The sequence below is a fragment of the Onychomys torridus genome, chromosome 15 (genome assembly GCF_903995425.1).
Source record: "Onychomys torridus chromosome 15, mOncTor1.1, whole genome shotgun sequence".
NCBI lineage: Eukaryota > Metazoa > Chordata > Mammalia > Rodentia > Cricetidae > Onychomys > Onychomys torridus.
In genome coordinates this window covers 6,165,500-6,181,307 of record NC_050457.1, presented here as the reverse complement: position 1 = coordinate 6,181,307, position 15,808 = coordinate 6,165,500, and the positions used below count along the sequence as shown (strand labels likewise).

Below are 15,808 nucleotides of genomic sequence, written 5' to 3'. Positions count from 1 at the left end.
AATGCAAATCAAAACGACTCTGAGATACCACCTTACACCTGTAAGAATGGCTAAAATCAAAAACACAGAAGACAGCTTATGCTGGAGAGGATGTGGAGCAAGGGGAACTCTCCTCCACCGTTGGTGGGAATGTAAGCTTTTGCAGCCACTTTGGAAATCAATATGGGGCTTCCTTAGAAAATTGGGAATCCATCTCCCCTAAAACCCAGCTGTAGCACTCTTGGGCATATACCCAAGGAATGCTCAATCATATCACAAGGGCATTTGCTCAGCTATGTTCATATCAGAATTGTTTGTAATAGCCAGAAGCTGGAAACAACCTAGATGCCCTTCAACTGAAGAATGGATGAAGAAAATATGGTACATATACACAATGGAATACTACTCAGCAGAGAAAAACAATGACATCATGAGGTTTGCAGGCAAATGGATGGATCTAGAAAAAAATCATCCTGAGTGAGGTAACCAAGACTCAGAAGGACAAACACAGTATGTACTCACTCATAGGAGGATACTAGATGTAAAACAAAGATGACTAGACTGCTACTCACAACTTCAGGGAGGCTACCTAGAAAATGGGACCCTAGGAAAGACACAGGGATCACCCACTGACAGAGAAATGGATGAGATCTACACGAACAACCTGGACAACAGTGGAAGTAATGAAGGGCAATGTTTGAGGGAAAGAAAGCTTAGGAGAGCAGGAGATCCTAGCTGGATCAAGAACAGAAAGGGAGAACAAGGAATAACAGACCATGATAAATGAAGACCATATGAGAACAGGAATAGGCAGAGTGCTGGAGAGGTCCCCAGAAATACACAATGATACATCCTCTGTAGACTACTGGTAATGGTTGAGAGAAAGCCTGATCTGACCTAGTCTGGTGATCAGAGGGCCAAACACCCTAACTGTCATGCTGGAACACTCATCCAATAACTGATGTAAGTGGATGCAGAGATCCTCGGCCAGGCCCCAGGTGGAGCTCCAGGAGTCCAATTGTTGAGAAAGAGGAGGGGTTGTAAGAGTGTGAATTGTTGAGACCAAGATTGGAAAAGCACAGGGACAAATAGCCAAATGAATGGAAGCACATGAATTATGAACCAAAACTGTCTTTTTAAAATTTTACTTTCAGATTTCATTCACAGAGGACCAGGCACTGTCCACTATTACTCTGACTGTTCTTGCGGATGATCTGCCGGAGTTATCTGAGGTCGTGATTGTGAGACTCACTCAGATTGTCACCGAAGGGGTTGAAGATCCGTCAAAAGCTGCTACTGTTGATGAGAACAGAAGCAAGTCCGTGCTAACCATCCTGCCCAGTGACTCGCCCTATGGCGTGGTTGGCTGGCATACTGATTCTCTCTTCACCAGAGTGCCAGAGCCCACAGGTAAGTCCTGGCAAAGATTTCTTAAGTTCTAATAAAAAGTTTCCTTGGACAATTTGATTATAATATTTGAAAGGAATGTGAATTTCTTTTTTATATGACCTTTTCAGTTTTATAGTTTATATTCCTTTTAATTTATTTTAAATTTTATAATTGCGAGTCACTTTGCAGTAATTTTTACTAAAGTGGTTTTAATTTCTAAGAGCATGCTTTTATAATGGAAAGTTACTTTTAAGCTGTGTTCGTAGCAGGGATTGGATATTACTTTCCCTTCTATAGTTTTACTTGTTCTTATTCCACACTTGGCTTTCCTGTATTCTAAGCAGGGAATAGTCAGCTACACTGTGGGGTAGACTTGGTGTTGAGGTGTTAACTACATTACCCCAAACAGTAATTACAGTGATTTCACCCTGTGATGTGTACTGTGGCCAGTTCTTACCTCCTTAGAGTGCTGAAATGTTTATGTAAATAACTACTCATATCCCTTGTTGAATAAACATTCTAGTACATTATGACCAATCAACCTATTGAAATAAAAGATTATATATAATATTATTATTTAGAATGAATTTACAAAATGGCTTGAAAATTTTCAGATAAAAATATGTACAAAAGATTTCAGATTCCCTTTAATCACAGAGCTCATGGGAAAAGTGGTATGTAGTAATATTCCTAGGACACAAGACCCAAAACAACAGACTTTAATAAAATAATGTGCTCAGCCTCTTTCAATAAACATTTTTTGTTTGTTTTTTCGAGACAAGGTTTCTTTATGTAGCTTTGGTACCTGTCCTGGCACTCGCTCTGTAGACCAGGCTGGCGTTGAACTCACAGAGAATCACTTGACTCTGCCTCCTGAGTGTTGGGGTTAAAGGTGTGTGCCACCACTGCCCGGCCAAATAAACATTTTTAAAACACAGTACTTTGTAGGAATTACATTGTTCCTTTTGATAATAAACACAGTCATTAGAGGCTTTTAGACCAGTGAGGATATTAATAAACATTTTTAATGTCTTATATATAACAAATTATTTTAAACTAAAGAATGAAAAAATAATAGGTTCTGGGAGACACTTTGAACCTTGTGATTGGCACCTCACTACAGTAGTGAAAATCACTTTTCCAATGATTAGTATTAATTTGTGACTGTGTATTTAAGCCTCATTTTCAAGAAGTGTCTGAGGACTTTGCAGGCTTGACCTCTGTTGTGCCTCTGTATGATCACTTCTGTAAGGTCCCATCAGACTCACTTCAAGTGCACGACATGGAAAGCGTGGCAGGCTACATTGCAGGGACAGAGGACTAAAGCAGATGCAGGCAAGAGTGGATGGCGATTTTGAGCTCAACTTTGGGACAATGGAGACAAAGCATAGAAAACTCCACAGGATGCAGTCCTTGTGTTATCTGTACCTCCTTAACTGTCCAGAGACCGCCTTCCACCATGAGTGCTGGCAACATTAGCAGAACACAGAACAGCTTGTTAACCCGAGGCACGTTTATCTCCTAGAGAACATCACTATTCTTCAGTTGCATATTGTTCGAGACAGAGGACTCTTTGGGGACATTTCCATTCATTTGATAGCAAAACCCAATTTCTTACTGCACATCAATAATCAAGCTACTGAGAATGAAGATTATGTGTTGCAAGATGCAGTAATAACAATGAAAGAAAACATAAAAGAAACTTATGCTGAAGTTGCCATTTTGCCAGTAAGTATAGATTATAATAGATATATGAGATTAGCTAGCATGCATTTAACCATAAAACTGTAATTCTCTAATAGTTAAAAAAAAACCCACTAAAATATTTTATTATCAGATGGAAAAATGACAGTGTGTTTATTATATTTGTTTTAGAGTGGGAATACTGAATTTGGATTGATTGTGTGTCTGATTTGTTGGCCACACTACAAAGATAATTGGTTAACTGCTTTCATAATGGAATGAATTAAATCTCCAAGTCAGTCTAGTTATTTTTATTGTTTGCTTGGCAGGAGAGAATTTTTACTTCATGATGCAATGACTTTGATAAGATGAACATTTAGATGGTTTGGGTCTAACATTTACTGGCTACATCTCATCAGCTTTCCCTCTCTTTGTGTGAGGAGGAAAGGAAGCTAGCGATGCAGAGACACAGAGGGACCAAGCAGGCCGATACACCTGAAATAGTGCACAGAATCAGAGATGCTAGTACTGCTCTTAGTGTCTCATAACATTATCGTAGCATATAATGATAAGGACTGGGGATTCAGTTCAGGGCTAAATTGCTTGCCTAGCATACATAAGGCCCTGGGCTTGATATGCAATGCCACCAAGTGTTTATAAGTAGTACATTTATAAATAATAACGTGTGAGGTTAATAAAGTATGTATCAGACACTGTGAACACATCAGATGCCGTTAAGTGATGTTTGTATTCCCGTTAGAAGTTTTGGTGGTTATGAGTTGTTACCTGGAGGACAGTAGGAAAAGCACGTAAGGAAGGGAGAGGGTAGAGTAGGGCGGAGCTTTCCTTTTATTTTTCTGTATGTTGCTTCTACATCTTCATTTTTTATTACTTTCACACCAAGTAATTTTTCAGAATTAACTGTAGTATTTCCTTATACCTAGATTTATATCTAGAACTTCCACTTTTAAAACACATGTAAAATCTATCAAATTTCCCTAAATTTCTTTCAATATAGTGAGGTTGAAATTGTGGGACAGGATTTTTAACATGCAATTGCAGGTACCTTGGAAAGATTATCTTGAGCATATCATAGATTCTGAGGACATCCTGAGAATGTAGCTATATTAAAATATTGACAAAAATCATTTATATGTTGTAGAGGCATCATTCCAGAATAGTAAGTTAGTTGCTTACTGAAAAATACCAGGTTTACAATGCAAATGGAATATTGTTCAAAAATGTCAGTTGGGTCTGGAGGAAGATGTCTGCAACTCCAGCCGCTCAAGAGACTGCAGGAGGGTCACCCAAGCCTACGTGTTTGAGACCAGCCTGGGTAAAGTAGCTAGGCGTCATCTCAGGAGCCAAACAACTGAATAAAAGGTCTCTCTCCCCACATCCCAGGATGAGGCTGCGGAACTTGAGGAAGGACTCATTGTTACCATCACTGCTGTGAGCCTGGTGAACCCCGACTTCCCTGCAGAGCAGCCACGTGTGCGGAGGCCAAGGATGGAAATAGCAGAGATAATGATCGAAGAAAACGATGATCCCAGAGGGATTTTCAAGTTTCATGTTACCAGAGTGAGATGAAATTTTTCATATTTATAATAATATAAGTAAGGCTGATCCTTGCTGATTTGGCCAATGCCTTTACATTTTTTCTTTTTGCAAAGCCATTGGATTTCTTTGTAGACATATATACAAAGATATTCAATTTGTGTTATGAATGATTTTTAGTTCTCTAAACCGATCACAGAATCAAACACTTTTTCATTACATGTTGCTGTAAGTTCTAGGCACTTCCTACACACATGAGAACAATAAATTGAACAAGTTATTTCTTAGGGGAGTTCTGAACTTTGGCATGCCTTTCACTGTCTCTTCTTTTTGAAGGATGATGGTGGAGTGATTACTGCTCATGAGCTGTCTCCTCCCTTGAACATTCTTCAAGTTCCTGTCATTCGGCTGGCTGGAAGCTTTGAGACAGTACATGTTTATTGGAAAGCAACGCCAGACAGTGCTGGTCTGGAAGACTTTCAGCCATCTCACGGGACTCTCCAATTTGCTGATGGACAAGTATGTTCATTACGAACAGACTTATTGCTGTTTTTGGCTCTGCAGCAAGCATTTGTGGCTGCTAAATGCATTCTAGTCTGTTTCTTTATCAAGTGAAGTTTAATTATTATTAATTACTGTATAGTGTATTAGTAATCATAGGGAGAAAATTCTTTTTTATAGTTTTTAATGAAAAAATGCATGCAATGTATTCTAATCACATTTTCCTCTTCTCCCTGCCTCCCAGATCTCCCTACCTCACTCAACTCTACATCCTCTCTCTCTTTAAAAAACAAACAAAAATAAAAAGCAAGAAACACACACAAAAACACAAAATGGGAACCAAAGTATACAAGCAAAAGATGACAAAGAAATGACAAAAAGCCTAAAGCATAATGAGACAAAAAGTTTGTAAAAGTACCATTGAGTCTGTTTTGTGTTGTTCAACTTCTCCAGGCATGGGATCTACTCAGAAGTGTGGTAAATATACCCTGTAGGATTTTGTTGGAAAAAACTATTTTTTCCTGTACTGGCAGATGACTTCGTGGATGGGGTAGGGCCCTGTGTCCACTTCTTCCTTTCAGCTCTGGAACCCCATCTGGTTTAGACCTCTGCAGGCCCTGTGCACGCTGCTACTATCTCTGTGAGTTCATATGTGCATCAGTCCTGTTGTGTCTGGAAGACACTGTCTCCACGAAGTCATCATCATCTCTGCCTCTGGCAGTCTTTCTGCCGCCTACAGAGAGAGAATTCTGAGACAAGAACCCCACCTCTTTTGAACTTCTCTGCCATTTGAAATGGAAGTTATGTAATAGGACATCAATAGAAATCGATTATTATTGACTACAAGTTCTTAACAAAAAATATTTTTTAAGCCAGGCAATGGTGGCGCACGCCTTTAATCCCAGCACTTGGGAGGCAGAGCCAGGCAGATCTCTGTGAGTTTGAGGCCAGCCTGGTCTACAGAGTGAATTCCAGGACAGTTACCAAAACTACACAGAGAAAATGTCTCAAAAACATAGATATATTTTAATGTCTGATGCACTGGTCCGTTTTAGGTCCTTTATTTGTTTTATTTCTTAGTATTCATAAATTGATATTATTTCCTATTTATTTACTTTTGATTTAAGATCTGGAGAGTTTTCAGATTTATTTAGTGAATTAGTTACATTAATTACATAATTCTCATTATCCTCCTCCCCTCCCCCTCCACTGAAACGTTTCTTCGTCCCCAAGTGTCACTACTGCTTTCGTGTCTTTTCCTGTGTGTGACCATCGAGTTTGCTTTGGTGGCTTGCATGAGCGTGGGTGGGAGGTTATTTCCTGGAGCATGGGCTACTTGTCATTGGCTAAACCACCAAAGAACACAACAGCCACTTCCCCAGCAAGTGCCTCAGGGAGGGTCGGGACTTCAAGAGCCCTCTCCCATCTCTGATGAAATGCTCATGGCCTCGTCCTGTGCACAGAAGCCCATTTGAGGGAGTTCACAAGTGCAATACCTATGTCATGTCCAGCCTTGTTCTGTGTCATCCGTCCTTGAGATCTCTCTGTCCCACTCTTCCATGATGCTCCCCAAGTCTTAGAGGAGGTGATATATCTGCTCGCTATAGAGCCACACCATCTGTTAGCATCTGTTCTTATTGTTCTGACCAGTCCTGGGTCCCCAACTGGCTGCTGCCTGCTCCTGTAAGAAGCTTCTTGAGGAAGGGTGAGAGCAGAACTAACCGCTGGGTGTACACACCAGTACTTAGGAGGCAGTTTGATGTCTCTTTAGTAAACAATAGAAACAGGTTCCCCTACTCACGGGCCACAGCTCCAGGCTCTTGAACATCTGTACACCACCGGGCATGCCTTCCTCTGAGAATGTGCCTCGAATCTGATCAGGAGGCGGGTGGTTCTGTCATAGTTACTGCTCTGTTTCACAGTTGGATCAGTACAGTGGGTCAGCTTGGCAGCTGGCAAGGCTTCCCTCAGGGCTGTGGATAACTTCCCAAGCATGTCGGGTACAGTGAAAGACAGCAGGAGGGAAGGGATTACCTGCTTAGTGGCAGCGGCTTGATTCCTCTGTTCTGTGTCTTCGGTGTGTGGCTGGCCTCTTCAATGATAAGTTTGTATCACCAAGCCCTAGCGGGCAACCAGTAGCAGTGACAATAGGTTGTATTGTTTTAGGGACCTCCCTAGGACAACTTGAAGGGAGACAGTCCACACCTGGTCCTGGAATTTTTAATAACCTTTGGTGACTTCAAGGAGGCACATTGTGCCCCCATACTGGATATCTCAGTTCAAATTCTTTTAAAAATGTTATATCATCTAATAAGCTTACAAACAGCAGGTTTCCAGTGTTTTTCCCATATGTTCTGGCTTTGGTTACTCCTCCCTCCCACGCCTTCTCCTTTGCACCCCATACCTCTCTGCTCTTAAAGCTCCCCAGCCTGTCTCCCCAGCCTGACAATCCCGTGTTCTCTTCTCATTTGCTTCACATCCCGCCCCCCTTTAGTCGTTCCTTTCTCTCTCCGGCTTCTGTTACAGGCACTTCAGGTTAAACACACTACTCTGAGAATTCGAAACTCAGGCCCCAGGTAGCAGGAATCTTAAAGAGTCTTATTAATAAAATCAAACCTGAGGCCAGGTATTGGGGTGAACGCTGGAAGATCAGAGAAACAGAACAAGCCACAGCTTCCTCACCTCACCAGTTCCTCAGCTGGTCTTGTTTCCTCAGACTGCAAGCTTCTGAGTCCTCATCCAGAATGGGTCTCAGCTGAACTGTGCTCAAAGCCTAAAAGCTTAACTAGCCAAATGCTTCTAGTTTCTGGTCCTCATGCCTTATATACCTTTCTGTTTTCTACCATCACTCCCTGGGATTAAAGGCATGTGTCACCATGCCTGGCTGTTTCCAATGTGGCCTTGAACTCACAGAGATCCAGAGGGATTTCTGTCTCTGAAATGCTAGGATTAAAGGTGTGAGTGCCACCATTTTCTAGCCTCTGTATCTAGTGGCTGTCTGTTCTCTAACCCCAGATAAATTTATTAGGGTGCACAATATTTTGGGGGAACACAATACCACATTTCCCCTTTTTTGTCTAAAATTTAAAAAAAGCTTATAACTACTACAAGAAAAACTATCCAATAAGTATATACAAATATATACAGTCAAAAATTACATTCACAATATCTAGTCCATTAACATTTGGCAGATTCAGATAAAAACTCCATTATATATATATTAACAATATCCAGTCCATTTGATAAACTCAGACAAAAAATTTTCGTTACTTATCCTATGTAAAACAAGTAGTTCCTTTTTAAAAGTATTTTTTCTTTTCATAATAGATTCAGTAATCTACCTTTTGTCATTTTTTATCTTCCCTCTTTTCTTTTTACAGTAGATTCAGTGATCTACCCATTTATCCTATTATTCTTTATCTTTTTTCTCAGAGTAGATTCATATCTACCTCAATCCCACACACTAGAGAGACTATGTGGAGTTGTCTTTCTGGGCCTGGGCAATCTCATCAGTATATTTTTAGTTCCATTTTCCTGCAAGTTTTACAATTCCAGTTTTTGTCAATGACTCAAATCCCTCTGTGTTTGTGTCCCACTATTCATCATTGATCGATATCTAGGCAGGTTCTAGCTCCTGGCTCTTGGGAATAGGACAACAGTGAATATGGATATCTGAGAAACTCTGTAGTACAATATAGACAGGGTCTTTGAGGTATATTCTCAGGACTATTATGGCTGGGTCATGTGGTAGAGCTCTTTCCAGCTCTTTGAAGAGTCTCTACACTGATTTCTGTAGTGTGTAAACCAGCTTACACACCTGCAAACCGTGTGTATGGGTTCCTCTTTTCCCACATCCTCACCAGTATTTATTGTTACCTGCTTTCGTTATTATAGGCATTCTGATTGTAGTAAGATGAAACCTCAAAGTAGTTTTAATTTGTATTTTCTTGTGGTTAAAGGTACTGAATACTTTAAAAAATATTTATTCTATGTTTATAGGTCTTCTGAGAACTCTCAGATACAGATATGTTTAAATAAAGAACTTGCAGTATATGAATACTTATTGCTATACAAAACAATGATAGACTAGGAACAAAATAGTTGAAATTTGGGAAAAATAATATTCTTGCTTCAGGTCAAACAGTTGATAAATAAATATAAGATATTTCCATAGTGTTACTAGTTTTATAAGCTGTGTCCCTTGTAATAAGTACAAATAGAACAGTTTCATAAATTTTTAAAATCTGTGTGTGTGTGTGTGTGTTTGTGCGCGTGTGTGTTTGTGCGCCTGTGTGCAGGCAAGTGTGTGCCACAGAATGTGTGTGGAAGTCAGAGGACAACTTTAAGTGTTTGTGCTCGCCTTTCATCTTGTTTGAGACAGAATCTCTCATTCACTACATATGACAAACTAACTGGCCTGTGAGATTCTTTGGATCCTCAGTTCTCTGCCACCAGTTTTGCCTTAGGAATGCTTGGATTCCAGGTGCATGCTACTGTATCTGGCTTTACTTGAGTTCTGGAGATCCAGACTCAGGATGTCACAGTTGCGTAGCAAGCGCTGCACCCACTGTGCCATTCCCGCAGCACACATTCTTAATCAGTGAACAGAAAAGCATAGGATCGCTCTTGTATGATCACACTTTGTATGTTTGTGCATGTTTGTAACTTGTTAAGATAGCAGAATCTACCCAGAGTTAGCCCAAATTTGCCTGTACAGAGTTACCTAGCATGTGCCAGCTTATCAGTGCTTTCCAGCAGCTCTGTAATGCTAAAGGATCCACACAAATACAGACTTCCCATACACAAAGACCTGTATGGTTAATGATTACTGCAGTTAGAACTTTTAAATGTTTTCTACTAAGCGTGGGGTGAGGGCAACACAAGTAGGTGGGAATGTTTATGTTAAATCAGTGGCAATAAAACTGGCTTTTCACTGAAGCAGCCGGACTGCTGGCATTTTGTTCCGAATGTGAACTTAAAGTCTCATCACTTACTTAGCATTCTTTGCGTTACTATGTCTTCTAAGCTTCCTGAATTGAGAGGGAGATATTTTGAGTTGTATGGTACAGACTTGAAGTGTGGATTTTGTAACAAGCTGATATGGTTAGGCTGTGCTTGTCTGAGTGTGACATCCCGACTCCTTGCTTTCCCCATTGTTAAATGTTGTAGATAGAAAACAATTTATTTCATGATCAATGTATCCAAGTACTGTAGCTTACCTGCAGACTACAGACAAAGATGTTATTGTGACGATGGAGCCAGAGTGTTCTTATGAGCATGTGTGAGATCACAAGCTGGAACAGGTTTATTTATATTCAGAAAAATGTTTAACATAGACCCTGATAAGTCTGATTATAAATCCTGATCATAATCATCCAAAACAGCACATTTGTTTAACATCTCTTTCTTTCCCCTCCTAAGTTTGATTGAAAAAGTCAGTGACAATGTTTCCAAAAGATTGGTTTTTATTTTAATGGTGTGTATGACTGTGCTGTGTGTGTGTGTGTGTGTGTGTGTGTGTGTGTGTGTGTGTGTGTGTGTGTTTCCTAGGAAGCCAAATTAGGGCATCAGATTCCCCTGAAGTTACAGGTGACTGTGAGCAACCTCACTTGGGTGCTGGAAACCAACATGGACTCTCTCCGTGAGTAGTCTGTGCTCTCCATTCACTGAAATGCTTCCTGCACACAGAGATTGTTTTATGGTCCTATTTCCTATCATGCAAAATTAATATCAAGCACACTGGGTGTTATTCTTGTATGGTGGTTGTTAGAAACTGCATACCATTTAGAAACTTTTGTTCAAGAATCCATTACCTGTTATATCACTAATAAAATAGTTTATATTTTATTAAATATGTAATTTATCTTGAAAATAATAGATCTTAAATTTCTAACTTTGAAGAACTATATATACATTATCTTAAGTGTATTATGGATATAATAAGCAAAAACCTGTTGTTTTCTACTGTTTTGTTTTATTCAACTAAAATATTTAAAATATGAGGAAACATTGTTATTACCTTATGTCTTTCCCTCCCCCTTCCTCCCCTCCCCTTTGTGTTCCATAGGTCACTGCACTGATAGAAATAACTATAATTGATGACGGTGAATTTGAACTCATGGAGACATTCAGCATCTGCTTGAAGAGTGTGGCTGGTGGTGGCAGACTAGGTGATGATGCTGTGGTGACTGTTGTCATACCCCCAAACGATTCTCCATTTGGAATATTTGGATTTGAAGAGAAGACTGTAAGTTAAATATATCAGGGGGCTGCTTTCCTTGGGTTTTCATGTAGTTTTTAGTAAAAAGTATCTTTAATCTTTGTTTTGAAGCTTTTCATTACCCTTCACTTAATGAGTCTCTCTTCAAGATGGGTCTTCTGAGTAGGCTGTTGCTGTAGCAACACTGAAATACAGTGAGAGTCCGTCACATCAGGTGATTGTGACAGAGAGCGGCAGATTCATTTTTATTGTGTATGGTAGACCGAGATGTGCTTCTCATCCTGTCTTCCATTCTCTGCTTGCTTTACTGCTGGTGTGTTGTCCTTGTTGAGAGGGCTTTCATCAATCACTGGCCTCAGGTTGCAGCTTAGGATGGGGTGAGTTGATGAGACTTAGTCCTAACATTCACTGTGCTGGAGTTTCACCTTGGATTATATTGAACAAAATATTGGCTTATATTCTCTGCTCCAAGCTTTGATGTTTCTCCTCAGCTTTTCCTCTTGCTGTTCACTGTTCTTTTTCAAGATGTGAAAGATTATCATAGATTTAGCCCTTGAGTGGAGATAAAAAGCCTAAACCAATTGCAAGCCTGAAATGTTTATGTAGTTCTCTCTGTTTGGTGGCAGTTTTTACGTTATCATTCGCTTAAATATAACGTAGGATAATCTCTATCATAGCAATCATTTGTGGTGATGATATATAATTATTATGACTTTATCTTGTAAAGACAACTCCAGGATGAAATACTCATAAATATCCTTAGGTAGTTCACATTTCCTCAGAAACTTTTCTGGCTCAATGTATCACCATTCACTTTTACCTACTATGTAGTCATTAATTCACCAGGAGTAATCTTTAGCTGCTCAAATGCCCCCATCTTTACTATTCTGTGTTCACAAGACTAGGGCTTTCCAACTTGTCTAAGAGATCTCAGTTTTTCAGGTACTTGAAAGTTTAAATACAGCCTAAAAGTTACCTAAGGATTTTGTCAGCATAATTATAATTTCACAAGAAATTGGGACTTTTAAGAGTACAATTTTGCTTTAACCAAGGAAAACATTTTCTGCCTGGAGAAAGAAGCAAAAATCTTTGAGTGGCTTGTAATAAACTAATGTCTAGGGAATAGTAAGTGTATAAAAAAGGTATTTCTATAATCTTGTATCCTGAGATATAAACATCATTATTATTTTGTGGTAATTCCAATCACATAATATTTCTTAGAATATTGGCATATATAATAATATTTTGGAATATTTTAGTACACATTAGTATGTAATTTAATTTTTCAAATTTGAACAGAGATAACTGCTCAAATATTCAATTTGTGAAAACTTATAAAATACTTTTGCTTGTAACACTATCACACTTGAACTCGGACATTGAACTCTGTATTTGTAAGCCACCCCTCCTTTTATGGAAAATTAATTGGATAGAAATAGTTTCATGGTTTAATATTCAGTTCTTCAGTTGGTGACAACTCTTTAAGCTTGGGCATTCGGTTTATCTTAATTGCTTTTATTAACATTAGTGCTCTAAACCTACCTTAAGGACGATTGGAGAATTAATCTACGAGCCTCAAGTTACTATTTGTCTTACTCTAAAAGTAAGATTAGACACCCAGGTCCTATTGTAAGTTTCTCATAAGAACTACAAGGAATAAATGAGTTGATGGGTGCGGAGCACTCACACCTAGGGCTTGCTTTAGTAAGTGCCGCTGACATTTTTACTCTTAGTAGAATTAATACTAATTGTCACAGCCCGTACATTTGTTTTTGTTATATCCTGCCTTTCTTACCACAAAGTACCCTACTTCCCAACATGCATGTGCAACATGCAGTGCTGTGCACAATGAACAGTATTAGCTGGTGACAGATTAAAAAGGAAACTGAAAAACACTGAAAGAAGATTGTTAATGTAAACACATCAAAATAAGATGCTCACTAGGGCAACGTGTAAGCACATAGACATGTGGATATCTATGCATATTCCAAGCTGAGCAGAAAATATGCACACAGGTTGTTTATAATTGATTCCTTCCTTCTTTGCTAGAAAATATTTTTTTTTGTGCCTGAGGAGTGGCAAGAACAATACTTGGTGTGGAGTCAAAACACTTGAATTAGATTTGAGTCTCATTTTATCCAAATATATGTACATATCTGATCTCCAAAATTCCCCCCACCCTCTCTTTGGCTTTTCAAGACAGGGTTTCACTGTGTAGCAGCCCTGGCTGTCCTGAAACTCACTTTGTAGACACCACTGCCCAGCTGATCTTCAAATTTCTAAGAGTTCTCTGGGGCTTAAATAAAATAAACTGTGCAAAAATTGACACCACACACACACACACACACACACACACACACAGAGAGAGAGAGAGAGAGAGAGAGAGAGAGAGAGAGAGAGAGAGAGAGAAATATCACAATAATAGCTTAATAAATACCAGTTATTTCCAATTCTCTGTTCTTGATTCTAACATGGAGCTTAGTGAGCAAACAAACAAACAAAAACAAGATCATACTGTGTTTGGTAAGTTTCTATGTTCAGAATGGAAAGCATTGTGTTACATTTCACATCTACATAGCTGAGCTTGTTCACTGCACTTGACCTTTGCTGTCTGAAGTAAACATGTAGAATTCGCTCATACCCGATCTTTTAGTAAGGACTTCAGAGTAAGGAATGCTGCTGCTAGTAAGTTAATGTAGTGAGTCTCCAATAACAATGAGGAAGGTAGCTCGGGAGAAGTCACTGGAAGCATCTGAATTCAAATGCCAACAGTCTACAGGAAAGTAAAACCTGAAGTAGGAACATCTGTAATCCCAATACTCTTATGGTGTCTTAGTTATTTTTCGGTTGCTGATGAAAGACACCATGACCAAGGAAACTTAGAAAAGAAAGCATTTAGTTGGGGGCTTGATTGCAGTTTCAGAGGATGAGTACACAGCCATCATGGTTGGTAGTGTGGTAGCAGGCAGGCATGTGCTGGAGCGGTATCTGAGAGCTTATGTCTAATTCACAAGCTAGAAATAGAGACTGGTCCTGGCATGAGCTTTTGAAACCTCAAAGTCCATCCCCAGTGACACATCTTCTCTGAAAAGGTCACTCCTCCTAATCCTTCCCCAACAGTTCCACCAACTAGGGACCAGATTTTCTAGTGTATGAGCCTGTGGGGGCCATTCTCACTCAAACACCACATATGGAGGGCTGGGAGGTGGGTGCAGAAGAACCCCTGGATGCTTGGTGGTTAGCTAGCCCAAGTATGCAGTGGCAAAGCAATGAAGAGACCCTGTCTCAAGCAAGGTGGAAGGGAAGGACCAGTGCCCAAGGCTGAACTCTGACAGCCATACATACATAGTGGGACATGTACACCTGCTTTCACACACAGCAATGCACATACACACACACACCATACAGTCAAAAATATCTAAAGAGTGTGTGTGTGTGTGTGTGTGTGTGTGTGTGTGTGAGTGAGAGAGAGAGAGAGAGAGAGAGAGAGAGAGAGAGAGAGAGAGAAAGAGAGAAACTATATGTTCGAAACCATTTTATTAATTTGGACTCTCTCCATCCCCCTAATCAAAATTGTTTTTTAAGTATTTCCTTTTCTGACAGAGGCAACCAACTTAATAAAAACTTCACTAAAGTTGGTAAATGACTAACCATTCAGAGGATAGTCTATACCTGGATATTCCTATTACTTAGAAAATCTATATGCTGTAACAAAGAGCCCTCAAATTTCAGTTCTTTATCCTTAGTGTTTGCCTCTTTATACAAGAGCTTCTGACTGCCATGGACCCCTCTTCTCCAACTGGCACCCCAGGCATTAGATTACTCCTCTCTGCCTACTAGCTTTTTAAAGGTCTTGGAGGCATCTTCTTTATTCACCTACAAGTGGGAAAACAGCAGATGTGGAAGATTGTGGGCAAGTTTGAGTGTACTAGCAGCTACAATCACTTCTACCAGTGACCTGTTCACAATATAGTCAATTTGCTTCACCTAATTTAAAGAGAAATTTGAAATACCAAGTAGCCTAATGTATAGGAAAGGAGAATGGGTTTGAGAGAAACCTTTTCCCTTCTACATGTTAGTATGTCTTGAATAGAATTTTAAATTCAAAACTACAATGATCACAAACAAATAAGATTATTTCTATTTTTTAATGTGTTTGCTTTACTGGATTTTATTTCTTGTAGGTAATGGTTGATGAATCCCTTTTGTCTGATGACCCTGATTCATATGTGACATTGACAGTCGTCCGGTCCCCAGGAGGTAAAGGAGCTGTCCTACTTCATTGGGCTATAGAAGAGAAGGCCAAAGATGATCTCAGTCCTTTGAATGGGACACTTCATTTTGACGAGGTACAGTCAGGCTCTCAGTTCCTGTAACTTTTTTCTTAGTTTTTATAGAGCATTGTGGTACTGTTTATGAATTCACATGCTAGTGTTCAAAGTTTCTTTTTTTAAATTCATGAGCATTGAGAGGAAGTGG

General features: G+C 39.5%; 1 protein-coding gene across 1 annotated transcript in view; it reads left to right on the top strand.

Annotated features, from left to right (window-relative positions):
- Adgrv1 (adhesion G protein-coupled receptor V1) overlaps positions 1-15,808 on the top strand; it is a 506,561-nt gene that overhangs the window by 139,743 nt on the left and 351,010 nt on the right. The window contains exons 55-60 of the mRNA XM_036207476.1: positions 1,134-1,389; positions 2,894-3,096; positions 4,456-4,632; positions 4,945-5,127; positions 11,177-11,356; positions 15,514-15,678. Of these exons, the coding sequence (XP_036063369.1) occupies positions 1,134-1,389; positions 2,894-3,096; positions 4,456-4,632; positions 4,945-5,127; positions 11,177-11,356; positions 15,514-15,678 (1,164 nt within the window). The remainder of the gene's footprint in view (positions 1-1,133; positions 1,390-2,893; positions 3,097-4,455; positions 4,633-4,944; positions 5,128-11,176; positions 11,357-15,513; positions 15,679-15,808) is intronic.